This window comes from Hylobates moloch, unplaced genomic scaffold (assembly GCF_009828535.3).
Source record: "Hylobates moloch isolate HMO894 unplaced genomic scaffold, HMol_V3 SCAFFOLD_15, whole genome shotgun sequence".
In the NCBI taxonomy this organism is placed as follows: Eukaryota; Metazoa; Chordata; class Mammalia; order Primates; family Hylobatidae; genus Hylobates; species Hylobates moloch.
In genome coordinates, this window is record NW_026652290.1 from 28,846,571 (window position 1) to 28,872,613 (window position 26,043).

General features: G+C 40.0%; 1 protein-coding gene across 6 annotated transcripts in view; it reads left to right on the top strand.

Moving 5' to 3' along the window:
• Window positions 1-205: 205 nt before the first annotated feature.
• Window positions 206-26,043, top strand: part of KDM3A (lysine demethylase 3A) — a 51,180-nt gene continuing 25,342 nt past the window's right edge. For 3 of the 6 annotated variants that reach the window (XM_032177105.2, XM_058428292.1, XM_058428291.1), the window contains exons 1-9: window positions 935-1,150; window positions 8,377-8,532; window positions 9,679-9,789; window positions 13,649-13,751; window positions 14,991-15,115; window positions 15,351-15,423; window positions 15,526-15,614; window positions 22,559-22,722; window positions 24,874-25,385. In XM_032177105.2, coding sequence (XP_032032996.1) covers window positions 965-1,150; window positions 8,377-8,532; window positions 9,679-9,789; window positions 13,649-13,751; window positions 14,991-15,115; window positions 15,351-15,423; window positions 15,526-15,614; window positions 22,559-22,722; window positions 24,874-25,385 — 1,519 coding nt within the window. In that variant the 5' untranslated portion in view covers window positions 935-964. The other 3 variants (XM_032177101.2, XM_032177107.2, XM_032177108.2) reach the window with 3 other exon arrangements.

Genomic DNA, 26,043 nt, shown 5'->3' on the forward strand with positions numbered 1-26,043 from the left:
GGAAAGAATGGGCCTGTGGCGGAGGGATCATTCGCTTATTCTCTGTGTACTTTAACCTAATGGGGGTCGCCCGGGAGTCGGAAGGGGGAGGGGAAAGGGAGGAGGCAGCCAAGGAATTGTTTTTTTCTCTGGCCCCGCCCTCGCCCGGGGGGCCAATGGTGATGGTCTGTTTCCCCCGGAGCCTCGCCCAGCTCCTGTGTCTCAGCCAATGAGCGGCGGAAGCGGCTCCGAGGGGGCGGGTCCGGGAGGCTGTGCGTGTCTTGTGAGAGCTCTTGAACCAAGTCAGTGCTGGAGTCGGCTAGGCGGCTGGAAACGGCGGCTGCCGCCGGTGACTCAGGGAGGCGGGAGGCGGGAGGCGGGGTAAGAGCGCCGCGGCCTCGGCTGCGGGGAGAGGGGGAAGAAAGGTGAAAGCGCCGAAAACATGGGCCCGCCGACCGTTGGCAGCGGCGCAGGCCCGGGAGACGGGCGCCGGGGGGTCGGGGGCCGGGGAGCTGGGCGCCGGGGCGGGGCGGCGGGGCAAGTGCGGAATCGCGGGCTCGCCCACCCTCCCCCGCGGGGCCGCCCGGGGCGGGGACCCAGCCGCCCGGGACCGGCGCTCCGCACCAGGGGCCTTTTCTTTTCGCGGCTGGGGGCTGAGCACTTTCAAATCCACTCGAGCCGCAGATAATTCTTCCCTCACTCCCTCTGCGTTTGCGTTTGAGCTGTTAGAAAAGCCAAACTTGGGAGAGCGAGGGTCACGCGGCGCTGGGGCCCGGGTGTGTGGCGGGGGAGGGCGCCGGGGGGCGGGAGGGCGCAGGAGGGGGGCTCGGTGCGGGTGCGCCCGGGGCCGCGTCCTCCCTCGGGTTCGGCGCCCTCCGCCCGCCCTCTCTGCTGTCTCCGCCCGGCCCCCTCCCACCGGCCGCCCCCGTCGCATTTTGTTTTTGTGTTTTTGCAGGGAGGAGCTCTTCCTGCAGGCGTGGAAACCATGGTGCTCACGCTCGGAGAAAGTTGGCCGGTATTGGTGGGGAAGAGGTTTCTCAGTCTGTCCGCAGCCGATGGCAGCGACGGCAGCCACGACAGCTGGGACGTGGAGCGCGTCGCCGAGTGGCCCTGGCTCTCCGGGACCATTCGAGCTGTCTCCCACACCGACGTTACCAAGAAGGATCTGAAGGTACAGGCGGCTCCGGGCCTCTGCCGCCGGACGTTTCGCAGTTACCTTGGTAACGCGACTATCGGTTCCCTCCTTCCGTTTTCTGAAAACAGAGACCAGAAAGTTGGCATATGATCTCAAGGTGCAGGAAGCTAGATCTTGAAAGTCTTTGGAATGGTTGTATAGAGCCGAGTTGTGTTTGGCCCACAGCTCCTGGCTGCTTGGCTTTAATAATGGGCTTAGGGTTGTTCAGACACGCTTCATTAATGCCGGTGCTGTGTCCCACTAGCACTGTCTCATCTTTACTGCAGAGGAGGGAGGAGTATTTTTGTTAGCGTTAGGTTGGGCCTGTAGGTGACGTTTGGAGTCATTAAGAATTGAGGGTTAGTGCTTGGAAGTACTTTCAGCTGGTTTTGTTTGTTCCTGTTAATTTATTCACTCAACTTTAAAAAAAAACTTTCAGACTTGTTAAAAATGAAGTGAGTGTAGAGGGAGGAGCTTAAGTTCTGTTTGGCATATTAGGGTGTGTGTTTGTCCGTATATGGTGGGTCAGGGCAGGAGTGGGTTCCTGGTTGTCTGTGATGAGCCTGTGGGTGGGTGTGGGATATGACCATATATGGAGGGATGGGGTGGAGCTGTCCCATATATGGTATATTGGAGGACTGGATTAGAAATACTGTACTTGGACGCTTGAGGGGAGGGAGAGAATTGGGAACAAGTGCGGCCAGTGATTTTTTTTTTTTTTTAATCATTATGACACTCAGAACCTTTTTCTGTTAGATCTTTTCAAAGACAGATGAATTCTGATTGTGATCCCTAATAGAAGTATTGGTGTGAAAGGATGGTCTGGGAACAAGCAGTGAGGAAGCCATTGTACCAACAAAGACTTCTTTGTGCAAAAATAACTGAAAAAAGGTTACTAACAAAGACTCCAAAGTGGTGATAACTTGAAGGAAGCTTGTCAGAACAGAAGATATTTCCACCCTGCGTGGTGGATGTGTTTCAAAATCTTCACTTGGCCGTCATCTTTGCTTTTTCTTAAACTATGTTCAAATAAAGGCAGCAAGTTTTAGCATTGGCAGTTAATTATATGTTGATTTCTGAAACACTGTTCATTTGAACACTTTGAGGGTGACAGTGTATGCCCAAACTGGTATTTATCTGCAAAGAGTTGTAGGAAAGGGGTATGCTGTTAGGCATGTTTTAAAGCTTCGGTGTTGTGCCTTGTCTCATGTTGAAAAGGAGGAGTGACCGAAGAGCATTTAACCGTGTGCCAAGCACTTCACAATTATGATCTCGTTTAATCCTTATAGCAGTTCTTGGGGGTAGGTACTAATATTGCCCCCATTTTATGGATGAAATTACTGTGCCTGAGGGACATTAAGCGTCTTGCCAGGGACACATACGTAGGAATTGACATAGCTTGTATTCTGTCAAACCCAGGAAGTTTTACTCCAGAAGCTGCCCTCTTAACCATCAGGTCAGTGATGAAGAGCTGTGCCACAGCAGAGCTCCTGTCATAGGCTGTGAGGTTTGGTGTTTTCCTCCATTCCGCTCATTCTCCTTCCAAATCAGGTTTTGATGTTTATAGAGATAATATGTTGTGGTGCAAGAATGGCCAACCTTTTTGCTTTGGGCTTATAACCTTTCTGTAAGATGGGCTTTGTGTACTAGATGTCAATCGTGCTTGTTGTGGTTTATTTCGCCTGCCAAATAAAATTTTCTCTAGTGCATTTGTTTTTATATGATTTGAATGGAAACAAGATTTTATTTAAACTTTCCAGTCTTTAGTTCTTTGGCAGATGTTGAGAGACTAGGCGTTCCTTTCCCTTCTCTGGCAGTGATTGAGGACCTGTTGGGTTAGGCAGGCAATCTAGGAGGAACTTCACATGTATATATTTTTTAAATCTCCTCCCTCTGCCCCAGCCTTTGAGGAGGTGGTGATATCTTCATTTTCAGAATGAGGAAATAGATTTAGGAAAAGGAATCTTGTCCAGATTTGCGTAATTAGCTGCTAAGGGAGGCTGCGATTCCAGATTGGGCCGAGTGTCTTCTCCACTGCACTTTGGTGCCTAACCTGAAGACAACTGGGAATTCATGTCAAAAACAATTTTGGCTAGGTTGGATTTTTGCCTTACTTGTACACATCACAACTCAACCCTCATGTAAGATGCCAATCTTCTGTCTCTTTTCTAGTCATGATTTATCACTACATTCCTTAGTTGAGTAGCAGATGTTAAGTTTGGGGGCCGTGTTGCATTAAAAAAAACCAGGATTTTATTTTACCTTGATTTTAGAATTGGGGGGTCTTGTTGCCCAGGCTGGTCTGGAACTCCTGGGCTCAAAACACCAAAACCAATTTGTGCTTGGTGAGATGGAGGCAGGAACCAAGTAACTAAGACCATGCTTACACTAGGGTTTAGGGGCATTAAGTTTTTGGGGGGTGGGATGGGGGTGGGCCGAGGGGCTGAGATGAATGTTATTTATTAACATTCAAGTAATATGTAACCATTCTTCTATTATTAGGACAAATACAAGTCTGTCTAGACTGGCTTGTTTAGATAGTTTTGGATGATATTAATGAGGCCAAGGCTTGTTAACTTTGTTTCACCTAGAGAGACTTTGTAACCAAATCACTTACTTAGATGACGAAAAGATAATATGTCTAGTAGTTGGTTACAGAGAAGTTAAGGTGAAGACATAGTAACAGTAGATAACTATGATTAAATGGTTACATCAGGATTTAGCAAAGAAAAAATAATCATTAAGTGGATATTATGTGGCGATTACTTCATTTAATCCTCACAAATATCCTAGATGGTAAACTACATTTTTAGTGTCAGAAAACTGAGGCTTAAGGAAATTAAGTAACGAGTTTGTCTCCAGACCTTAAACATTAGGCTTTAATATTCAGGTAGAGCGAGGTTAGAGCATTTTATTTTGCTAGCCTCTATATCCCTAGCACCTAGAACACTGCTTGGCATGTAGTGTGTGCTCAACTATTTGAATGGATAAGTGAAGGAATCATAAAATTATTACCTCTTCTATGGAGAAACAGTTTAGAAAGAATCTACTGATGAGGCAGTAGCATTCTCTTCATCTGGAATACAACAGATCTTAATTAGATGTGGCTATAAAGACTGCGTTAATCTTATTTTTATCCTGCTCTTTCTACTTGAGTATGAAATGAGTTGCTTCCTAGCTGATTTTGTTCACATAATTATGCATGCTGGGAATGCCCTGCTTCCTTAACTTGTCCTTTTCTTCTTTGAAGCCTACCTTTTCCTTGAGTCTAATGCCCCTTCTTAGTCTTTACAGGTGTCCTTAGCAGGCAATTAGTCCTTGTCATCTGTATGTACCATTTCCTGCTATTGTCAGCAGTTGGGTGCCTTGACCAATGCCTAGCCTTTCATTTTTGCACACCATTGAAACTTTAATGTTAGTGCAATCTGCTGCCAGTCAAGCCATATAAAATGAAAAAACTTCTAGCACAGTATAAAAACTGTTTACCCCTTTTAATTGAATGCTGGACCTTGGGATCTTAGACAAACATTTAGGCATAAGAAGACATAAGTGGAAGCACAAGGAATTAATTTCTTTGTGGAGTAGTGAATTAAGTGGTATCCTGCATTGTAGTGCGAGGCATAAAATAGACATGTAATTAAAAATTTGTCTAAAAACCATATCATTCTGTGCTCCTACTTTTAAACTTGGAAACATTTTCCTTGATGTTTCTGATGGCTTTTACAATCATATAGTCAGGTGAGATGAGAGTATGGTAAGAGTGAGAGATTTTGATATTAGTTTATTAGATATAATGTTAATTCATGTATCAGAGATTTTCTGTTGGGGAAACATTGACTTGAAAAATGTTCTTACTGAATGTAAATGTCTTTTTAGGCCAGGCGCAGTGGCTCACGTCTGTAATCCCAATAATTTGGTAGGCCAAGACGGGTAGATCATCTGGTCAGGAGGTCAGGAGTTCAAGACCAGCCTGGCCAACATGGTGAAACCCAGTCTCTACTAAAAATACAAAAATTAGCCAGGTGTGGTGGCACACACCTGTAATCCCAGCTACTCGGGAGTCTGAGGCACGAGAATCACCTGCATCCGGGAGGCAGAGTATGCAGTGAGCTGAGATCACGCCACTGCACTCCAGCTTGGGCAACAGATTGAGACTCTTTCTCAAAAAAATAAAATAAGTGTCTTTTTGTAGAAATGTCCACAGAAGAGGTTTTTTTGGGGGATGTCATTAAATGTAAAACCTCAGACCTCAAGGCACAAATGAAAGATGCTTTGTTTTTTCTGGAAATGGGGTCTCTGTCACCCAGGCTGAAGTGCAGTGGCACAATCATAGCTCACTGCAGCCTCAACTTCCTTGGCTCAAGCAATCCTCCTACCTCAGCCTCCTGAATATCTAGGACCACAGGTGGGCACCACCACTCCTGGTTAATTTTTGTGTTTTTTGTAGAGACAAGGTTTCCCCACGTTGCCTTGGCTGGTTTAGAACTCCTGGACCCAAGTGATCCTCCTGTCTTGGCCTCCCAAAGTGCTGGGATTACAGGTGTGAGTCACCACGCCTGACTGACGTACATGGTTTTGATAGGAAACTTTTGAACAATATTGACGAAAACTCACAACTTGTTGGTTTTCTTATATATTTTTTAAAGTCATTTTTTTCCACACCAAAATAATGTGATTTTTGGCTAATACAGCGTAATATTTGAAAGTCATAAACTTAAATTGTTTTTAAGGAGCTAAACTTTTTTTTTTCAAATCACTCAAAAATTGGGATATGAAAAGGGGCCCTGTCTGACTTTTGGTTTAGGGTTATCTTAAGCTTTAGATAGTGATCTGGTAAGAACTGGGATGTTGCTTAAGTTTTGGGAAACCACTTAAGATCTTAATCCTTCTTAATTCTGCACTTTTTTTTTTTTTGCTGAATAGATATTAGATAATCGTGTTGAAGACCCTCTTTCCCCTTCCTCCAACTTAATGATACCTTGATAAGATTTGAATTAACCATGGAGGTATTAAAACTACCTAGTTGTCTTGCCAGACACTTTACATACGCTGTCTTTTAAAATATGCCTAACTATGCAATGAGAGGTGTTACATTTTCATTTTGAAAAACATCGAGAGAACTTAGATTTTCTAAGTGAGGGTTCTTAGCCTGGGGTGCAGGTTAGTTGGTTTCCTTTGTAATCATAAGTATTTTATTTTATATATGTAAAATCATTCTAAGAGAGATTCAGTGTACCTGGGAATTCAAGATCTCTAAATCTGGATCTGGAATTTGTGTGTGCTCATTCCTGTTATACCACATTGCTGATAAATAAGAAAACTGTCTACCTAAAGCTTGGTTGAGTTTGAGATTGATGTGAACATGGAGCAGAAAGACTAGCCAATTGAGGGGAGATGTCAGAGCATATAGATTCTGTGGCTAGGAAGCAGGAAGATAGGCAGTCTCTGCCCACCTTTATGAAAGACCATTTGGTTGATTACAGTGATAGAAAACATATAACTAGGGAGAAACGTACGTGGGCCTTGCCACGTGGGTGTTCACATTTATTCTGATTCGGAAAGTATTCAGTAATAACTGCAAAGTTAAAAGCCTAAAATACCAAGAAGATACGTAGTTTCCTAGGTAAAGTTGCCTGGGAAGTTAGGGATGCATGTTTTGTTGGCTGAGAAGGGTAGGATAGATCTTAGATTTCGTTTATTTTTATCCTGTAGACTGGAGAAGGTTTGGGATTGGGGCTAATGTGGGAATTTAGTGCCTTCTAAGCAGATGAGAGAAACAAGATAGGAACCCAGTGCAGAGGGAAATTTATTCATTGATCTATTCTAACAAGTATTTGAGTGCCAATTAGTTTCCATATACCAGTGATAATACAGTGGTAAGCAAAAGCAGAGACAGACTTTGACCTATTAGAATTTATTTGTCAATCAGTTAACCACAAATAAATAATGCAAAGTGTGGATAAGAGCTAAGATGGAAAAGTACAAAACTTTGAGTACAATTAGTAAGGGGACCTCTCTTGGGAGCGAGAGGTTTGATAAGGGAAGGTTTGTTTGAGGCAAGGCTATGGATTGTGTTCTGATAGATGAAGTTAACTAGTTAATAAACTGAAGGTTGAAAAGGGATGTATGAGTGATGTCTGTAAAATTATGAACAGATTTGATAGATGATACATGTATTAACTAATTCCTAGAAACCAAAATCAGAGACCTCTTTAGTAAGAGGAGGAATTTTAAATCAAATAAAAATAGTGATTTTTACACTGAATATTGAGGGAGTTTATTGTCATTGGTAGAATACAAAAAGCATTAAAGAGGACCTAGAATAAGTTAGGGGGTAGCATATTCATAATGGGTTAAGGAAGCTGGAGTGTTTCAGTGCTTTTATATGACTTTGAGTTTTATGGTTTTGTAAACAATTCCTACTCATAGATCACTCCCAGAAGCCCACTTTTAGACTGAATTTTTTTAATGTCTTTAAATATGTATACAAATTTTAAGAGTTGTAGCCTTAGGGTTAAAAGTATTATGCAGGTCAGAAGCAGAAAACGTTACAATTACTTGGAAAACAATATTTCAAGGTAGTATAACTTTCATGTAAGAAGCTGGAGGTAGTTCTGAAAAACTCTGGTCATTTTGTTAATCACTTGTTTCTATGTTATCAAACAAGTAGTTTTAGACTCCAAATTCTGTGGTAAATTTCCTAGCTTATTCAACTGAAAGGGATATTGAAGATGTGCTATATATTAGGCCTTGTGCTAAATTCTACTCATTCCAGAGGAATTCAAAAACAGGTGGTGGATTGTGGTGATGGGGGGTCGTCTTAAGCCCACTTATATTGTCAACAGAGAATTACAATGCAGTTTTATTAAGTACATCTTTGAGTTTCAAATTTTTGTCTTCAGATGTCTAATTAATGTATGTAAACACCTGATAAGTAGGGGTTGTTTGGTTTCTGGGCTTCCCAGGGGTTTACTTTAGGGACAGAGACTGGCCCAAAAAGCCTTGACTTCTGCATCCCAAAGTGAGTTGGGAGCCAAAGCCTGGTTCATGTGTGATTATGTATTGTGGGCTGTGACAGGAAGTGAGGGAGCTGGAAGGGGGAAAGCACAGCCAGATAAAAGATTCAAATAGAATAATGAAGGTATAGTTCAACTGGGGCATTTGTAATGCTTATTTTAATAAATTGAATCTGCTTCCCCTACCCCCCAATTTTGTCTGTCTAGGTGTGTGTGGAATTTGATGGGGAATCTTGGAGAAAAAGAAGATGGATAGAAGTCTACAGCCTTCTAAGGAGAGCATTTTTAGTAGAACATAACTTGGTTTTAGCTGAACGAAAGTCACCTGAAATTTCTGAACGAATTGTACAGTGGCCTGCAATAGTGAGTAAAACTTTGGCTTATTGAACTCCTGAGAAGAGGGCATTTTATCCATTGTGGGTAAAACAAGGAATATATAAACGTAGTGCCAGAAAGTCAGAAAAGCTCCCAGGATCTCCTGCCAGCCCTTTTAAGAACTCTGCACTTCTGAGCGAGTCCCTTGACTTTGTTGGACCTCATGTTCACTTGACAAATGGGGATGGAGGTAGTAGTGGGAATGTCTAGATCAGAAGGCAGGAACTAGCAGTCATATGCAAACATATAGATCTGTTTGGTTTGGCCCTTGCAGTACTTTCAAAACATTTAAATTAATTGCCTACTTTAAAAAATGTGGAGAATACATCTAAAAATCTAGATTTCCATTGTCTCTTAAAAAATCTACAAGATGATGGCAACACTGGAGCCTTATGGCAGCAATAGGCTGGAGCTGAATAGTAGCTGTTGCCTTGCTCTCTGTAGGGTTTCCAGTCTTGATCTTATGATCTTTAAGGTTCCCTCTGGATTATTATATTTTTTGGCTTTAAAGATACTATAAGTCAGTATATGATTGTGCTATATCCACATTGTAAAGTGTGGTGCAATCAAAGACAAGAGTGAGTGCTGTCTGGAGAGGGCACTTTAGTCTTTATAGGACTTGAGCTGGTGCTTCAAGGAGGGAAGGTTGGATCTGGATAGTTTGGAAAGGCCGGGAGAATGGTTGAAGGCTGATCAGATTGTGATCTGATTTTGCCCATGAGTGAAAAGAGCTGCTGTGGAGATTCTTGAGAGATGAGGGTTGTGGTTAAAGTTTTATTTTGCTCTTTGTATTTTTTTTTTCCAGCTGTTTAGAACTGGTTAAAAACACAGGCCTGTCTCCCCAGAAAAGTGTGCATACGAACAGTTTTTGCATAAATTTTTGGGACACCGTGAATCTGTGGACCCAGTCTTGAATATAAATAACTCCCAAATGTCTATCTGGTTTAAATTATTGGGTTTGGATAAAAATTGTATTATCTATGGCTGCATAAATAGTTGTTATGAGATAACTTGCAGTAAATAAAAAAAATTAGTGGCTTTATCACTTTCTCTGTGTATGGAAAATTGACAGTTCCTATTTTCAGAATTATGCTGACAGCAGTTATGATGCTAAAGTGTTTTCTTTTGTTTTAGATGTACAAACCTCTGTTGGACAAAGCTGGTTTGGGATCCATAACTTCTATTCGCTTTCTGGGAGATCAACAAAGAGTATTTCTTTCTAAAGACCTTTTGAAGCCTATACAGGTAAAACATAGAAACAGTAGTAAACCTTAGAAACAGAAATACGAACTCCTTTAACATGAGAAGTAAAGTACAGTTGAACCTTAAATAGTGTGGGTATTATGGATGCCTACCCCTTGCACAGTAAAACATCTACATGTAACTTTGATTCCCTCCAAACTCTACTAACAGCTTACTGTTGACCGTAAGCCTTATTGATAAACAGTTGGTTAACATATATTTTGTATATGTATTGTACACTGTATTCTTACAATAAAATTAGCCAGATAAAAGAAAATGTTATTAAAATCATAAGCAGAATACATGTAGCATTCATTAAGTGGAAGTAGATCATTATAAAGGTTTTTGTCCTTGTCTTCATGTTGAGTAGGCTTTCGGTCTTGTAATCTCAGGGGTGGCAGAGGTGGAAGGAAATCTGTTTATAAGGGGGCCTGCACAGTCCACACCTGTGTTGTTCAGTGGCCAACTGTATATTGATGTTGATTGCTCTAATTTAAATACCTAACAGGAAAGAACCCATCCCATCAGCAGTTAGGTGTTAGACATCATTCCTCAGTGTTAGCTTTTGGGTTATTGCTGTCCATTTACGGCTGAAAGGGCAAGGGCATTATAGTTGATGGTGTGTGTGTATGGAAACACTTAGGTGATATGAAAATAATATTTAAAAGTAGACCGTTGTTTATATACATATATGTGCATGCATATATAGACACTCATGCATACATATATACAAGCAATCCTCATTATTTGTAGGTTCTATGTTTGTGAATTTACCTACTTGCTAAAATATATTTGTAACCCCAAATCAATACTTGTGGTGGTTCATGGTCATTAACCAGTACTTGCAGAGCTGCAAATAATTTGAGTTGCATGATGCAGGTTCCCAGCTCCTAGCTAAGGTTAAATAAGGTGATGTTCCACCTATGCTGTAAACAAATGTGCTTTTTGCAGTCTATTTAGTGCTGCATTTTTGTGCTTTTTTTTTTTTTGGTGATTTCACTGTTTAAAATGGCCCCCAAAAGCAGTGCTGAAGTGCCATGATGTGTCTTAAGAACAAAATACATGTGTTAGATAAGCTTCGTTCATCTGAGTTATAGTGCTCTTAGCTGTGAATTCAAGGTTAGTGCATAAGCAGTATATATTAAATAAGATGTCTTTCAACAGAAACACATAAAACAAGATTATGTGTCAATTGGTTGATGAAAATGTGACCAGAGGCTTGAAGGAACCTACACCTGTATTTCCTCTAGGAGCAATGTTTCAGTATTTGCTAATAAAACGTTTTTTGCAACTTGATAAAACATAACTACTGCAAATGATGAGAATAGACTGCACGCATGCACACAAACACACATAATAATATTCATCTTTTAGATATCATTTATAAAGCTGAATAATCTTCTTTACCACCTTCTGTTTTGTGACTTCATACCTGACTTGTTTCTTTGGGGTATAGAACTATGAAATCTATTTGCTAAAAGTAGTTTGGGGTCAGTGGTTACCAGGTTGCCAAGCCTGTATTGGGAAGCCCAAAGCACTGGCTTTTCCTCTACTTGAGTCTTATCCATATCACTTCCATATCTGGAAAGTGAGTGAAGACAGGATTCATAATCTGAACCTTATTTTATAATGTTTAAGTAATGGAACAGAGAAAGATGCTTTCACTTAGTTAATTTCAGACACAAGTTCTTAGTTCTTATGTTATACCCATCTTGATATTTTTCCTGCCTTAAAAGGAAGACTGACTTGCTTGCAGGGATCAAATAACATACAGGGAGGTTGTGGATATTTTGCTTTACTGAGTGATAAAAGGAATTTTTTATTCTTAGTGCTGTTTTCTGAATTTACATCTTTCCTGTATTTAAGGTTTTCAGTTAAGGTAGAACCCTAGTTTTGTTTCTTGGGATTGAAAAAGAAACATCTAAATTAGTAGGTTTATATTTGTTCTCGGGAAGAGGGGCTGTGAGCCATCAGTGTGAATGTTGTCATTAATACAGTATTAATATATAATTAACTGGGAGAACTATAATGTGTGGTCTTGACTTTTAGTGATGTTGAGTTTTCAAAGTTTAGTACTTCAGAGAATTATCTTGTAGATACGGGTGATCACAGCAGGCTGTACGAAATTCCACGTTGGGGGATGTGATTACCTCAGTAGGATACTTGCTCTAGATAATGCACAGAGCACCTGAAAATCATTTGGCATGTGCAGAAATTGGGGTTGAAAGTTAAGGTCTGTCTTTAGATTGAATTTTACTCAGTTATCTGTGGGTGAGAAAAAGATGAGGTATCTGGACAACTATCTTGCACTTCCGTTAAGCCCTAAACTCTCCTAGGCAGCCTAATATTTTTCTACTTTAGTGAAGCCCTTTGTAGCTCTTTCCATTGATGTGTACTTTCATTTTGTAGTGGGAATTGGAGAATATAATTAAATTTTTTGAACTCGCATAAACAATATATGCATGAGAAAAAAAACAAAAACTAACCCATTCTGGTAATTAATGTTGATCTCTTATGGAGACCCTAGGTTTTTCTAATGTTACTTGGCAAAATAAATACATTTTTCCAGCACAGCTTTTTTAACAGACCAGTTATCCTTCCCAGTGGGAAAAATGGATGACCCATTCTTGGTCACTATCCATTTCACAGTGACAGAAAAGCATAAAGCCCTGATACTGGGAAGGGCTTCTGTGTTTAGCACTGTTTTTTCTTTGCCCTGCTAGAATTCGGTTTGGCAGGTTATTCCTATTGACAGTTTCTGTATTACATTTATCATAACTGGGTGTGCACACAAAGCCAGAAGACTGTGGAATAGTGCCAAGAATGGAGCTGCTGCCAAGAATTGAATGTTTCAGAACTGGCTTACTCTGACGCCTTAGGCTATTCATTCAGATTTTCTGTTTGTCCCCCCACCTCCCTTTTTGCAAAAAAGAATGCATTTGTAATACTAGTTAGATTAAATGAATCTGTGTGAGATGAGTTGTTAAAAACAGCAGTTTCTTACCGGGAAGGGAGGTGAAGCTTGGTCAGCTTTAAGGGGCCTTAGAAAATAGGGTTTTAGCCTAGGTAACCAGGCCGAGATGTGGTTCAAGATTTTCCCTAAAATTGCCATCATGGGTGCATGCTTGCTCATCCCCACAGTGGCCACTGGGCACAGCCATGGGTTTACTAATGGGAATATGGAAAAAAGGACTGCCCATTATCAGTGGACTTTGGTGGAAAGAGATATGTGTACCTCTGGAGTTAATCTTTACAATGTGTCAAAAGGTTTGGAGAACATTGATTAAGGAAACATTTTTCTGATTGATGAATAAACTAACTCTCAGTTATGGTCATCTACCCGTGCTAGTAGGTTACACAGTGTATTAATACAGTACATGCAGTGTGTTACATAAAGTAAAAAAAAACCCAGACAGTAATTGCAATGAATTGACCATATACATCTGTCTCTTGTGTGTCATATCTGTGTTTTTTGTCCCTTGGATTTGGATTGTGATTTGCCCATCCCTAGTATTTAGGATACAGAGTGTTTTTTTCTTGGATTGACCAGCTGTTTGCTTACTTTTTTCCCATTGCCAATGTTAGTCATATTTAAAATTATGCTTTGAGCTCCTCTTAATATTTCTCATGCTTCTAGCTTGGGATGACTTTACTTCAGTTTGCCTTATAGCTGTGATCATTTGATGGTCTAGGACTTTTTGAGCCATCTGGTTTACTGGAATTGGAATGATTTGGGCTATCACATGGTTTGTTGACACTACTTTAACCCATTTGATTAACCAATTGAAATAGCCCACTGGAATTTAAATAACTCTTCTTATTAACTGTTACCCTTCATATGTAATGATCTTTCATTTTTCAGGATGTAAACAGTCTTCGACTTTCTCTTACGGATAATCAGATTGTCAGTAAAGAATTTCAAGCTTTGATTGTGAAGCATTTAGATGAAAGCCATCTTTTAAAAGGTATATGCATTATCTAGTGGTGATAGTTCACGAGTTGACCAATAATTAGCTTGTGAGAAACTAGGATTTAGCCTCTCATTCATTTGCTCATTGAAATTTCTTTTTTCTTTTTTCTTTTTTTTTTTTGAGACAGTCTTGTTCCTAGGCTGGAGTGCCAGTGGTGTTGTCTTGGCTCACTGCAACCTCTGCCTTCCAGGTAGCTAGGACTACAGGCATGCACCACCACACCCAGCTAGTTTTTGTATTTTTAGTAGAGACAAGGTTTCACTATTTCACCATGTTGGCCAGGCTGGTGTCAAACTCCTGGCGTTAAGTGATCTGCCTGCCAAGTGTGAGCCATCACGCCCGGCCATTTCTTTATTTCTAAAATAAATTTTTAAGAATTTTAAAATTTAAAATTCAAAAAATGTGTGTGTTGCTAAAACCTCTGAAATTTGAAAAGTTCAGGGATTATATGAAACTAACAGTAAAGTAGGGCCAGGCACAGTGGCTCAAGCCTGTGATCCCAGCACTTTGGGACATCCAAAGTGGGAGGATTGCTTGAGCCTAGTATAGGAGTTCAAGACCAGCTTGGGCAACACAGGGAGATGCCGATCTCTACAAAACATTTTTAAAAAAATTAGCCCAGTGTGGTGGTACATGCCTGTAATTCCAGCTACTCAGGAGGCTGAGGCAGGAGGATCACTTGAACCCAGGAGGTCAAGGCTACAGTGATCCCTGATTACACTGCTACACTCCAACCTGGGTGACAGCAAGACCCTGTCTCAAAAAAAAAAAAAAAAAAAAGTAGATATTTTTAAAGTTCAGCTATATTTTGATGTGGAATTTGGTATGTTTGGAATATCAGCCATATAAAATGGATAAGACATTAATTTGATACTCCTTACCTTCTCGTTTATGTTACTGAGTTTCTACAATCATACATTTTTTTTCTGTGTTTTTTACATTATCAGACATAGTATTTCTGTTGGGGTTCCTGAATTTGATTCCTCTAAAACTACACAGGACAGTGAGTGAGGTCTTGATGAATTGTCTAATACTACTTTGGTCCGATAGAAAATAAAAAGTTTAAATTTTCTCCTACCTTTTCTGAAATGTCAGTCATCTTATGTTTGTAGTGATTCTTTTAATGTTTACTTTTGCATTTTTTAAAAAAAGACTTAGGAAAAGATTGTCCTGGATGATGTTGCTATTGGGAGATAATGCAAATTGCTCTAAGATTTTATTTTATTTTTTAAGGTGACAAAAACTTAGTTGGTTCAGAAGTAAAAATTTATAGCTTGGACCCATCTACTCAGTGGTTTTCAGCAACCGTTGTAAATGGAAACCCAGCATCAAAAACCCTTCAAGTCAACTGTGAGGAGGTAAAGACAACAATAACTCTTTGTAAGATAACTCGACAAAGCATGATAACTATACAAAGCGTTTATGATTCTCTAGGCACTAAATACCTTTATTATTTTATAGGCTGGAAATAATTACAGTTGTTTTAAAAAGAAATTATTCGTAAGAAACTCCTATTATGTTAATGAACCTGATTTTCAGTATGTTCTTGAGCATTTTTTATTTTCCCGTATCTTTGTTTCATTTATTTTTAAGATTCCAGCACTGAAAATTGTTGATCCGTCACTGATTCATGTTGAAGTTGTACACGATAACCTTGTGACATGTGGTAAGATACGTTATTAAAATCTTTCTTCTCCTTCTTCCTTTCCTCCGTTCTCACGTTAAGAGAAACAGGGAAGCCAACTTAACCTATTTTTAAATATTTTAGGTAATTCTGCAAGAATTGGAGCTGTAAAACGCAAGTCTTCTGAGAATAACGGAACCCTGGTTTCCAAACAAGCAAAATCTTGCTCTGAGGTAACCTTTGTTTATGTCACTTGTGTAAAGCTTTCCTTAACTCTAACATTGCACGGCTAGTTTTTATTTTTTATTATTTATTTAATTATTTTAATTTTTTTAGAGATAGGATCTCACTCTGTCACCCAGACTGGAGTGCAGTGGTGCAACCAGAGCTTACTGCAGCCTTGAACTCCTGCCTCCATAGTAGCTGGGACTACAGGCATGTGCCATGCATGACACCTGGCTAATTTTTGTGTTTTTTGTGGAGACAGGGTCTTGGTATGTTGACCAGACTGGTCTTGAATTCCTGGGCTCAAGCGATCCTCCCGCCTCAGCTTCCCAAACTGCTGAGATTACAGTCATGAGTGAGCTGCTGCCCCTGGCTGCATGGCAAATTTTTTTAGTGTTATATTGCTGTCTGCTGTTCTTTGCTAGTTCCAGATCTTGGCCATAATTTCTACACTGGAGGAGATGGAGATAATATAAGTTTATGGTTCACTATTTTGTGTAAAAAAGTTTCATTTTTTGGTATTTGCTGGAGATTCTCAATAGATTTGACAATTTCGCGATGTGGAAGTGTTCTTAAAGGTAAACTGAGTTGTGTGTGTCAATGCCTGGCATGAAAAGAGGGAAGGAGCCTTAGAATTCTGAGCAGTTTGGGTGTTGAAATAGGACCCACACCTTCTCAATAATAAGGAATTTAATTGGTCATTTATGATTGGGTAAACAAATGTATTTCAAGGAAAGTGATTGGTTTGCCATTACTAATTTCTGTCCAGAAAAGTATAGGCTTTTGTGAATGTTACTGTGGGTTCAGGTACCAGATTTAATTCTATTCTGAAATAGTTATCATTTGGACCAAGACTATTTCTCTTCTAGGTGAATTAAATCATTAGGACCTATTCCAATACAAATAACTTTTTGGCACCTTAGGAGTCCAAATGCACTTGTCACATGGATAGTTTCCTGTGTTATAATTATCAAAAACTCCTTTATAATGCTCTGCCCCAGGCTGGAGTTGAAAATTTAAAAACTGACCAAGGCCAGGAGAAATGGCATGGGGAGTGGGCCAGGAAGCCAATGAATAAATCTAGGTTTCTTGATTAAGGGCAGACTGGACTGCAGCATCGACTAGAACCAAAGCTAGCACTGTGCCACACAAACACTTGAGTCTATGTGGGTAGCTAGGATGGTTGATTGGCTTTCTTGAATCTTTGCCTGTATACAGGCAACAGGAACTTTGATACTTCACCAAAAGCTTTGTAAACCGGTGTCTGAAGCCTCTGTCCTCCTTTGAAGGGTATAGGCTTTGACCTCTTGAGTGGAGGCTCAGGTTGTTTAGGAAAGAATGAAGACTTAATTATGGAAACTAGTCTTACTACCTTTCATTTTTGCCTTAAAGTTTACAAGGTAATTTCAAGTACATCCATTCAAGAAACCACAGTTACTGTATTAAGTACTCACTGTGTGGTGGATACTTGGTCCTGGAGATTGAAAGGTATCTGGAGTTCCTGTCTCAGATTCCATAGGATAGTGAGGGAGACAGACTTCCAAAGTGCTCCCGTAAGTGCAGGGGGAGTGCTCTGGGCAGGAGCTCTGCAGGTGCCTCAAGAAGCAGCCTGGGCAGAGCTCAGACAGGGAGGACTTGTCTTGTTTGGTGAAGGGCAAGTGTTTCATTGTGGTTGGGTACAGGAGGCATGGAAAAGAGAAGCAGGGTCAGAGTTAGGAAGTTTGGGTTTAATGCTGCAGATGAAGAGGGGGTGTCTGGGGTGTTCAGGGGTTTTATGTTCAGGAGATTGACTTAAGCTCTGTAGATGATGGATGAGGGAAGGACATGAGAATAGAAATGAGGGCACTGATTAGGTTAGTTGTATTGCACATCATAAATAGGCTTGAGGTGAGGCGGTAGCTAAGTGGGTGGAGAGCTATTTAGGAGACAGCAGTAGTTGGATTTGGTGGAAGACTAGGTGTTAGGACTGAAGAAGCACAGGAATCTAGCTGATGAAGTAGGTAGAACAAATGGAATGTCTACCTCAAAGAACATGACAGTTCCAGCTTAGGAAGCCCAAGTGACATGGTCAGGCAATTATTTATGATAGTATATAGTCTCCCAGTATAGAAAGGGGCTGAGCTGGTGAGGAATAGGGGTCCCTGGTCTAGAAGGGAACAGATAGTAAGGCTCTGGGTAATTAATGTGGCCAGGACTACACAGAGGATGTCAAGCTCAGAGACAATATTGTCAAGTAATCCATAGTATTAGAAGCTGAAAGATAAACAGGATATAATAATAATTTCTTTATGTCAGGTTTTAACATTAGAGAAATTGTTGGCAGTCTAGAGTTAGAAGTAGTAAATATCAGTTTGGAGAAGTTGGTTGTGTGTTGCCTGTCATGGGGAATGTGTCAGTGTTAATTGGGAGTATGATGAAAAGGAGAGCTGAGCTGTGAGATTTGCTGAGGATGAAGGGTCGGGAATAGGAATGACGTATCCTGTTGGATGGTGGAGCGATCAATCTGGGGTGCAAGCAGAACTGAGGTCAGTGGGAACCTTCCTTGGGGGAAGGTGCCTTCAGAGTGTTGAGTGTGTCAGCAATGGGAAAGGTGTTTGAGCAAGTAAATTTCTAACCTTCAAGGAGGTACTTGTAAAATGTGGGCATATAGACATATATGATATGATCCTGTCTCCTTGACTCAAATTCTTACAAGGCTGGAAGCATTACTTTTTTATTTTTCTCAGCATGTTGCCCATACTATGTGTGCTATTGAGCTGATTGTTGGGCACATTAGAAGATATTAAAAAAATAAGCCTGCACTTTAGCCTGGAGATAAGTTTCTTAACTTCTGCATCTAAAATGATAAACTAAATTAAGTGTTTTAAAAATGTACATTGCAGCTCTTGAGCTCTATGCTAGTCATGTCATTCTAAAGGAAGTTGAAGGTGGATTTTTACCTGGGTTTCAGAAGTTTTTGAAAATATTTTTTTGATTATGAAGCTCATCTCATTTTGAAATTTTTGGTTAACCTAGAAAAGTAAAGAATAGAATCATCACTTGTAATCATACTTCTCAGAGACTCTCTGTTTTCATTTTGAAATACTTCCCTTCTGTCTCTTTTCTCCCCCTGTATTTATCACAGAGACCTGATTTTTTTTGTTAGTTTTTTAAAACCAAAAACCATACTCTTGTAGCCTCCTTGATTCCCTTGCAATGTATTATAACTATTATTTCATATCGGTAAATATCTTTCGTTCTGGGTGATTTCTTGTAATCAGACGAGTTTTGGATGCACTGGCCTGGCCTAGATTTCAAGAGGGCTGGAGAGATAAAGGGAGCAGTGGGGAAAGAAAGTTTTTGAAAATGTTTGAGTGAAAGGTGAGTACAGTAACGCACTCAGCACAATTCTCACTGTGTTTGCACTTCCCAGATGTGTTGGACTGGCACTTTTAGGGTGGTCTTTAGAAGACAGGCATTTGGGACTAGGTAGGCAAGACTCTTGACTGTCTTGATGAATACTTCTGGTTAAGATAAACCTGTTTGCCAGTGATACCTGGCTCCTTGAAGGTCTTCTCTGCCTAGCAGACTATTCCTCAGAGTTACGACGTTGCCTGGTTAGTTGGGAAAGAGTCTGCTGAGGAATGTGAGCCGGCAGTGTCCTTTTTAGAATTCTATCATACACTCAATTATATTATCTCCGTCTGCTGGCAGGGAGGAACTATTGCCATGACTGGTATAGAAGACCTTCAGGGAAAACTCTTCAGGTAAGAAGAAACTTTGACCCTTTGTTGAGTCAGAGGCTAGTGCAGAGGTGCACTCGTGAACAAGGGTTTGGAAATTGGAGTCCTGTTCCTGTTGAGCTAAACCTTAGGAAAGTTGTAGAAGGAAATACTTGAGTTTCTTAAAGGAAAAGCACGCTAAGTTGTGCTAATTCTAACACATGGTGACAGAATTGAGAAAATTTTCGCAATGTTTTTCTGCTTTAAGACAGCTCATCTCTAAAATTGATTTTAGCACCAGGCACTATGGTAAAAGCACAGCCCTATAAAGTATACTTCATGGGAAGAAAGTGCTAGGAAGTGTTAGAGACTGAATTTCAAACCAAAGGCTGACACCAAAATCCAGTACTCTTCATCACTGTGCTGTTGCCACTGCTCTCCAAATCTCCTTGGTGTGGTGAATCACCCTTGTAAAAATAGCAGATTTCTCCTTTCTTCCCTCCTTCCCTCTGTTCCTCCATCCCTCCTTCCAACAAGTATTTATTGCATATTTAGTGTATGCTAGACTGATCTACAGTGGTGATCATCACTTCCTGTCACTTCAGGTAACTCATAAGACTTATTGATTTATAGCTATTTAGAAATGTTACGTGCTAACAGCATTCACTTATTCGTATGTTCATTCCACCAGTCTTATTTATCGAGCATCCACTGTATGTTTGGTTTTATGAGGTTATAACAGTGGACACAAGAGCAGGGCCTCTGCCCATAAAGAGTGTGTGTCCCATTGTGAGGAGACTGACAATAAATAAGTGAAAGGTACTTTCATGGTGTGATAAGGGCTATGAAAGGTATAAACAGAAAAATGATAAAGAGTAAGGGACGGCTTTTGGGATGCTACTTCAGAAAGAGTAATCAGAAATTCTGAGAGGGTGACATATTAACAGACTTGAGAGTGAACAGAGAGAACCAACCAGCCACTGAAAATGATGTAGCCAGAGAGATAACAAGTTCAAAGGCCCAGGCAAGAAAGGGCTTAGAACACTAGGAGATGAGAAAGGAAGCAAGTGTAGTCAGAGTACTGTGAGCAAGAGGGGCAGTGAAAGAGATGGGGCGGCGGGGAGGAGCAGGAGTGGGTAGGAGACTGGACCACATGGGATTCTTGTAGGCAGTGGACTGCCATGATTTTATTTGATTTATGTTTTATAGAGATTGCTCTGTGGTAGAAGCGATTTTGGGTAGGATGCAGAGGATTCAACAAGAATGGAAGGAAGGTTGGTTAGGAGATGTGTAGCTTAGGGGAAAGATGGTAGTAGTAGTGACATGGAAAGAAATGGATAGATTCAATACATACTTTGCAAACAGAGGCAAGATTTATTGGTTTATTGATTATGTGTGGGAAATTAGAGAGATGGAGGTTTTTTTTAACTTGAGCGACTTGATTTTATACAGAGTAAAAATTTATGCTTAGGTTTATAATCCAAATTTCTTAAGTATGTTGCTCTTGGGAGAGTAAGGAAAGGTATTAGTGCATCAATTCTAAACATACTCAGAATAAGGAAGGTGACCAATATGAGGAAAGATAATTGGTAAAATTGAGCCTTGAATAAGCATTTCAAAATGATTTGGCATTAAACTTTGGGAGATTAACCTCAGATTAACAGGGAATTGTAAACTATTATAAACAAAAGGAACTTTAGGAATAAACTAATTTCCTCATTTAAAGGATTAGGAAACTCAAAAAACACCCAAAACCAACCATAACACCTTCTGGAGAACATTAAGGTACTATTTAACCAAAATTGAGTTGACTGAAATAGTGTAATATATGATCAGATAATTTAGTGCCTAAAAATAGTTGAAACTATGCCAAAACTTTGCCAGTGATTAAATTCTTATTTTTCAGATATGTCTGTTTAGTATATGCTAGCTAGTCTTTTCAAGGCTGTCAAGTAAATTTCTGAGAAAAGCATTCATGAGTAGAGTACATATAAATATATTCAAAATTGTCAGGTTTTGAAAACCTGCTGGCCAGGCACAGTGGCTCATGCCTGTAATCCAGCACTTTAGGAGGCCAAGGCAGGCAGATCACTTGAGGCCAAGAGTTGGACACCAGCCTTAACATAGCAAAATCCTGTCTCTACTAAAAATAGGAATAATTAGCCGAGCATGGTGGTGCATGCCTGTAATCCCAGCTACTCGGGAGGCTGAGCCATGAGAATTGCTAGAACCCTGGAGGCAGAGGTTGCAATGAACCAAGGTGGCACCACTGCACTCTAGCCTGGGTGATAATAGTGAGACTGTCTCAAAAACAAAAAACAAAACAGAAAACCTATTAGTGGAAGTTGTAATCAAACTTTAGAAGTTAATAACTAGAAGATGAAGAAACTTTGGAGATTCTTCAAGTTTAGATTTGGTGGTAAGGCAAGATGATTGAGAAAGGTATATGACTTAAAAATTTAAGCACGTGAGGAGCCTGGTGAAATGGGTGAATTGGTTTCACCTGGTTCAGCCTTAGACTAGTTGTCTTGAGTTTCTCCTTTCTTTTTTTCATGGTGGGAAGTTTATTTTTGTGAATGGTATAAACTGTTAAGAAGTGGATTCAATACTTACATTTTTGTGAAGATAAAATTACCTGAAAAGGGAATGGGGACAGGTATCCCAACTTTGCCCACAGGCCTGTCATAACTTGATATTTTTTGCAGCTTGGGATGACTTTTGTGACTTGATGAGCCACATAAGAGCAAGAACTGTCCTCAACTTTTATTGCATTGCAAAGGCTTATCTGGGTACCAAATAGGCATCACTGCCTACAAGAGTCCTATGTGGTCTGGTCTCCTGCCAAACTATGCAGTAAGTGCGTGGTGGGCACTCAAGTCATGCCAAAGTGAATGCATGTGAAGCTGCCACCATTTAAAACTGTCACTTAAAAGTTCACCTCTGCATTGCATTATTAAAGTATTTGCCACCTGACTGTTTTCCTGGCACAATGGTTCAGAGGTCTGAAAAAAGATAAGCTTGTGATCCTTTGTAGGAAGACATAAGTTTTGTGAAAAGCTGGAGTGATTTATTTACAGTCTTAAAGCCCTTAATTGTATAGTTTGTCACTTGTTTCACTTTCCTGTTTCTTTTTATTTGGCAGTGGTATTATGCTTGTTTAGTATTAAGCAGATGATCTTAAATTTGGTAGCATTTTATTATTTCCTGACTAGGGACTTCCTTTTAATATCTTTTGGTTTGGTATCTTCTAGGCCTCTCCCAGTATGTGTCCTGTGCAGTCTGTACCTACAACAGTTTTTAAGGAGATACTGCTTGGCTGTACTGCAGCAACTCCACCTAGTAAGGACCCAAGACAGCAAAGTACTCCCCAGGCTGCCAACTCTCCACCTAACCTTGGAGCAAAAATTCCTCAAGGGTGAGTAGTGATTTGTTAAAGATGTTTAATTATAATAATAAAAAATTATTTTAGTCATGTCTCATTGTTTTTATCCCTGGTTGTCCAGGGAGGTTTTTCATTAGAGTTTCCGAGAAAAGATGGATAGATGCTATTGAAGCTGAAAAGTATAGAAGGCACACAGAGCTACATGGAAAATGGTATAGAAGTGAAAGGGGGCATGAGAAAAGAGACTGTCTTGATACAGTGAGAAGGATCAATTGAAATAGTACAGACATTTGTAAAACAGGTATCTTCTTTTAAGGAAAAGGGAACAGATTGGTTGTACATGGAAGACTGAGGTCAGTGGGAGTGTGAAGAAGCAGTGAGACATGGTTACAGTGAGAGATTCTCCGCAGCCTCGATATGAGTTGACACAAGTATAGTTGAGAAATGTGGCAGTAGAGAGGATTCTAAGAATAATAGAAATGAGGAAGCAATAGCTGTAGGTGGTAACTGTTACTAACTTGTAGAGGAAGAAAATGAGTACGAAATGTGAAGTTTCACTAGAAAGTTAAGGTAGGTACAAGGTTGACGGAGCAAGTAGTTTTAAGGGAAGGATCTCTTCTAGGAAGTGGTGGTGGCCTGCGAAGGCAGGCAGTTGATACAGACTTAAGATATAGGTCAGAGAGACTGTGGTATAGAAAAGTAGGTTTGGAAGGTGGGAGAGTGGCTGAGCACACTGGTTCACTGGGAAAAAGTAGTCAATCTGGGATAGAGCTTGGAGGATGGCCATGTGGCAGTCAGACAGGAGGAGGAGCAGTCTTCAAAATAGAAAGGGAGGGAACATTAGGAAGTTCAGTGATATCCAAGGAAAGATTTTTCATCTGAGTGTTTAAATGAAAAATTCTTCTCCAGGGTGAAGTCCTTTGGTAGAGGCAGGAACAAAAAGGTATAATAGATAAAAAGGACTTTGCATTTTTCTGGAGAAAGAATTATAGGATGCTAAGAAACAAAAGTTCTTCAAGGCTATCCCTAGTAATATGTACAGGGAAAATACCAGATCGTTCTGTGAATAGCCAAGAAATCAATCAGCTATTCTATTTGCTATGTGTCCTGATCACTGAACAAACAAGAATGAAATTATTCCCTGTTAGGGCTGGTTACATGTTGCTCATAGCAGAAAAGGGTTTTGTGCTGCTGCCAGTTTGTTAGTTTTTTTTTTTTTGGTTTTTGAAGTTTTTTAGAGACAGGATCTTGCTCTGTTGCCCAGGTGGGAGTGCAGTTGCAGTGGTACAGTCAAAGCTTACTGCAGCTTTGAACTCCTGAGCTCAATTGATCCTCTTGCCTCAGCCTCCCAAGTAGCTGGGACTACAGGCACATGCCACCACACCAGGCTAATTTTTAATTTGTTTGTAGAGATGGGGGACTTGCTATTTTGCCCAGTCTGGTCATGAACTCCTGGCCTCAAGCAGTCCTCTTATCTTGGCCTCCCAGAATCCTGGGATTACAGGTGTGAGCCATTGTGCCTTGCCCATTGTTCGTTTTTAATTAGATTTTGTGTGAATATCTTTGAAGGGATTTCTAACATTTTTTATATACATATATATTTTTAGAATTTTTATCTTGACACATTGACCTTTACTAGAGGTTCAGTTTTTGACTCTTGGCAAGTAGCAAGAATAGAGTTTTATCTTTGAAATTCAAACATAATCTTCATTATAGAAGAAAGAGTTTTAGCAGAGATTTCTCTGAAATTTACAAAAAAAAAAAAAAAGAAAACTTTCAGAATTGCCCCTGCACAGACTTCTGATTTTGATACTTATAAACCACAGAGCTGCTTATCTGCTGAGTATATTCTTTGGTTTCATACAATATTTTGTTTTGAGGGAAAGCTAAGGTTCATTGTGCTGTGAGAAGTAGAACTAATGTAAGAAGTTAAAGATTTCTGAGAACATGCATACATAATTTAGGGTTGTATTTTTCTGAGTGTTTATGATATTTTTGCAGAACCATTGACTGATGACTTTTAACTCTAGCTCACAGAAATCTATCCTAAATTCTGTAACATATAAGAAATTATCTTTTTTCTTTCATACTTACTACCTTAGGGAACCAAACAGTTTGTTTGGGGAAGATAATGGAGAGATAAAAAGAGGCCTGGATGCTAGCTTTCTATATTATATTTTTCAGATGTCATAAACAGAGTTTACCAGAGGAAATTTCTTCCTGTCTAAATACAAAGTCTGAAGCTCTGAGAACAAAACCAGATGTCTGCAAAGCAGGGTTGCTCTCAAAGTCCTCTCAGATTGGAACTGGAGACTTGAAAATTCTGAGTGAGCCAAAAGGCAGCTGTACTCAGTCTAAGACAAACACTGATCAGGAAAACAGATTGGAGTCTGTTCCACAAGCATTGACTGGCCTTCCGAAGGAGTGCTTACCTACAAAGGCTTCTTCTAAGGCAGAATTGGAAATTGCCAATCCTCCTGAACTGCAGAAGCACCTAGAACATGCACCTTCCCCATCGGATGTTTCAAATGCACCAGAAGTGAAAGCAGGTGTCAATAGTGATAGCCCTAATAACTGTTCAGGAAAAAAGGTAGAACCTTCAGCTTTAGCTTGCCGATCACAGAATTTAAAGGAATCTTCAGTAAAAGTAGATAATGAAAGCTGTTGTACAAGAAGCAACAATAAAATCCAGAATGGTGAGTGTTTCTCAATATCTTTATTGGTAGAAGGTAAGAAATGGTAGATATATATATCTCTCTCTTATCCTATGAGAAACTATGCGAAAATGACTTTGTAGAAATAGTTTATACAGTCAGAAAAGTTGAAAGAAGGTATAATTCCCAAATCTCAGAAACGATTACTGTTAATACTTTGGTGTACCTGGTTTCATGTATATAGAAATACAGATAAACTGTATTACACAAATGGGTTCATGCCAACAATTTTACCCTGTGAATTAGTGTAGGTGTCTATTAGTATTTTAAAGCAAGGATTCCATTATGTTCATTTACCATAGGATTTAACTGGTTCCTGTTAGGTGGGTAATTAGGTGGCTCCCAATTTTTAGGTTAAGAAAATTTTGAAACAAAATCTAAAGTAATCTGGTGATTACTTTATTTCAGCTTGTCACTGATCTTTCTGTAACATCCAGGTTGGAGTAGAAGAGGTGATCTGTGACAGGTAGCTGAGATTTGAAATTTTAGAAAAGATGCAGAATTGTATCATTTCTGGAAAAAGGACTTGGGTTAAAGATGTTAAGGATAGGGCTGAAATACCAGGAAGAGTCTCTTTGCTTAAGGGGAGGTCCTGCTGCACCCACAATTTAAAACTACGCTTCTTATGGGGAAAATGGTA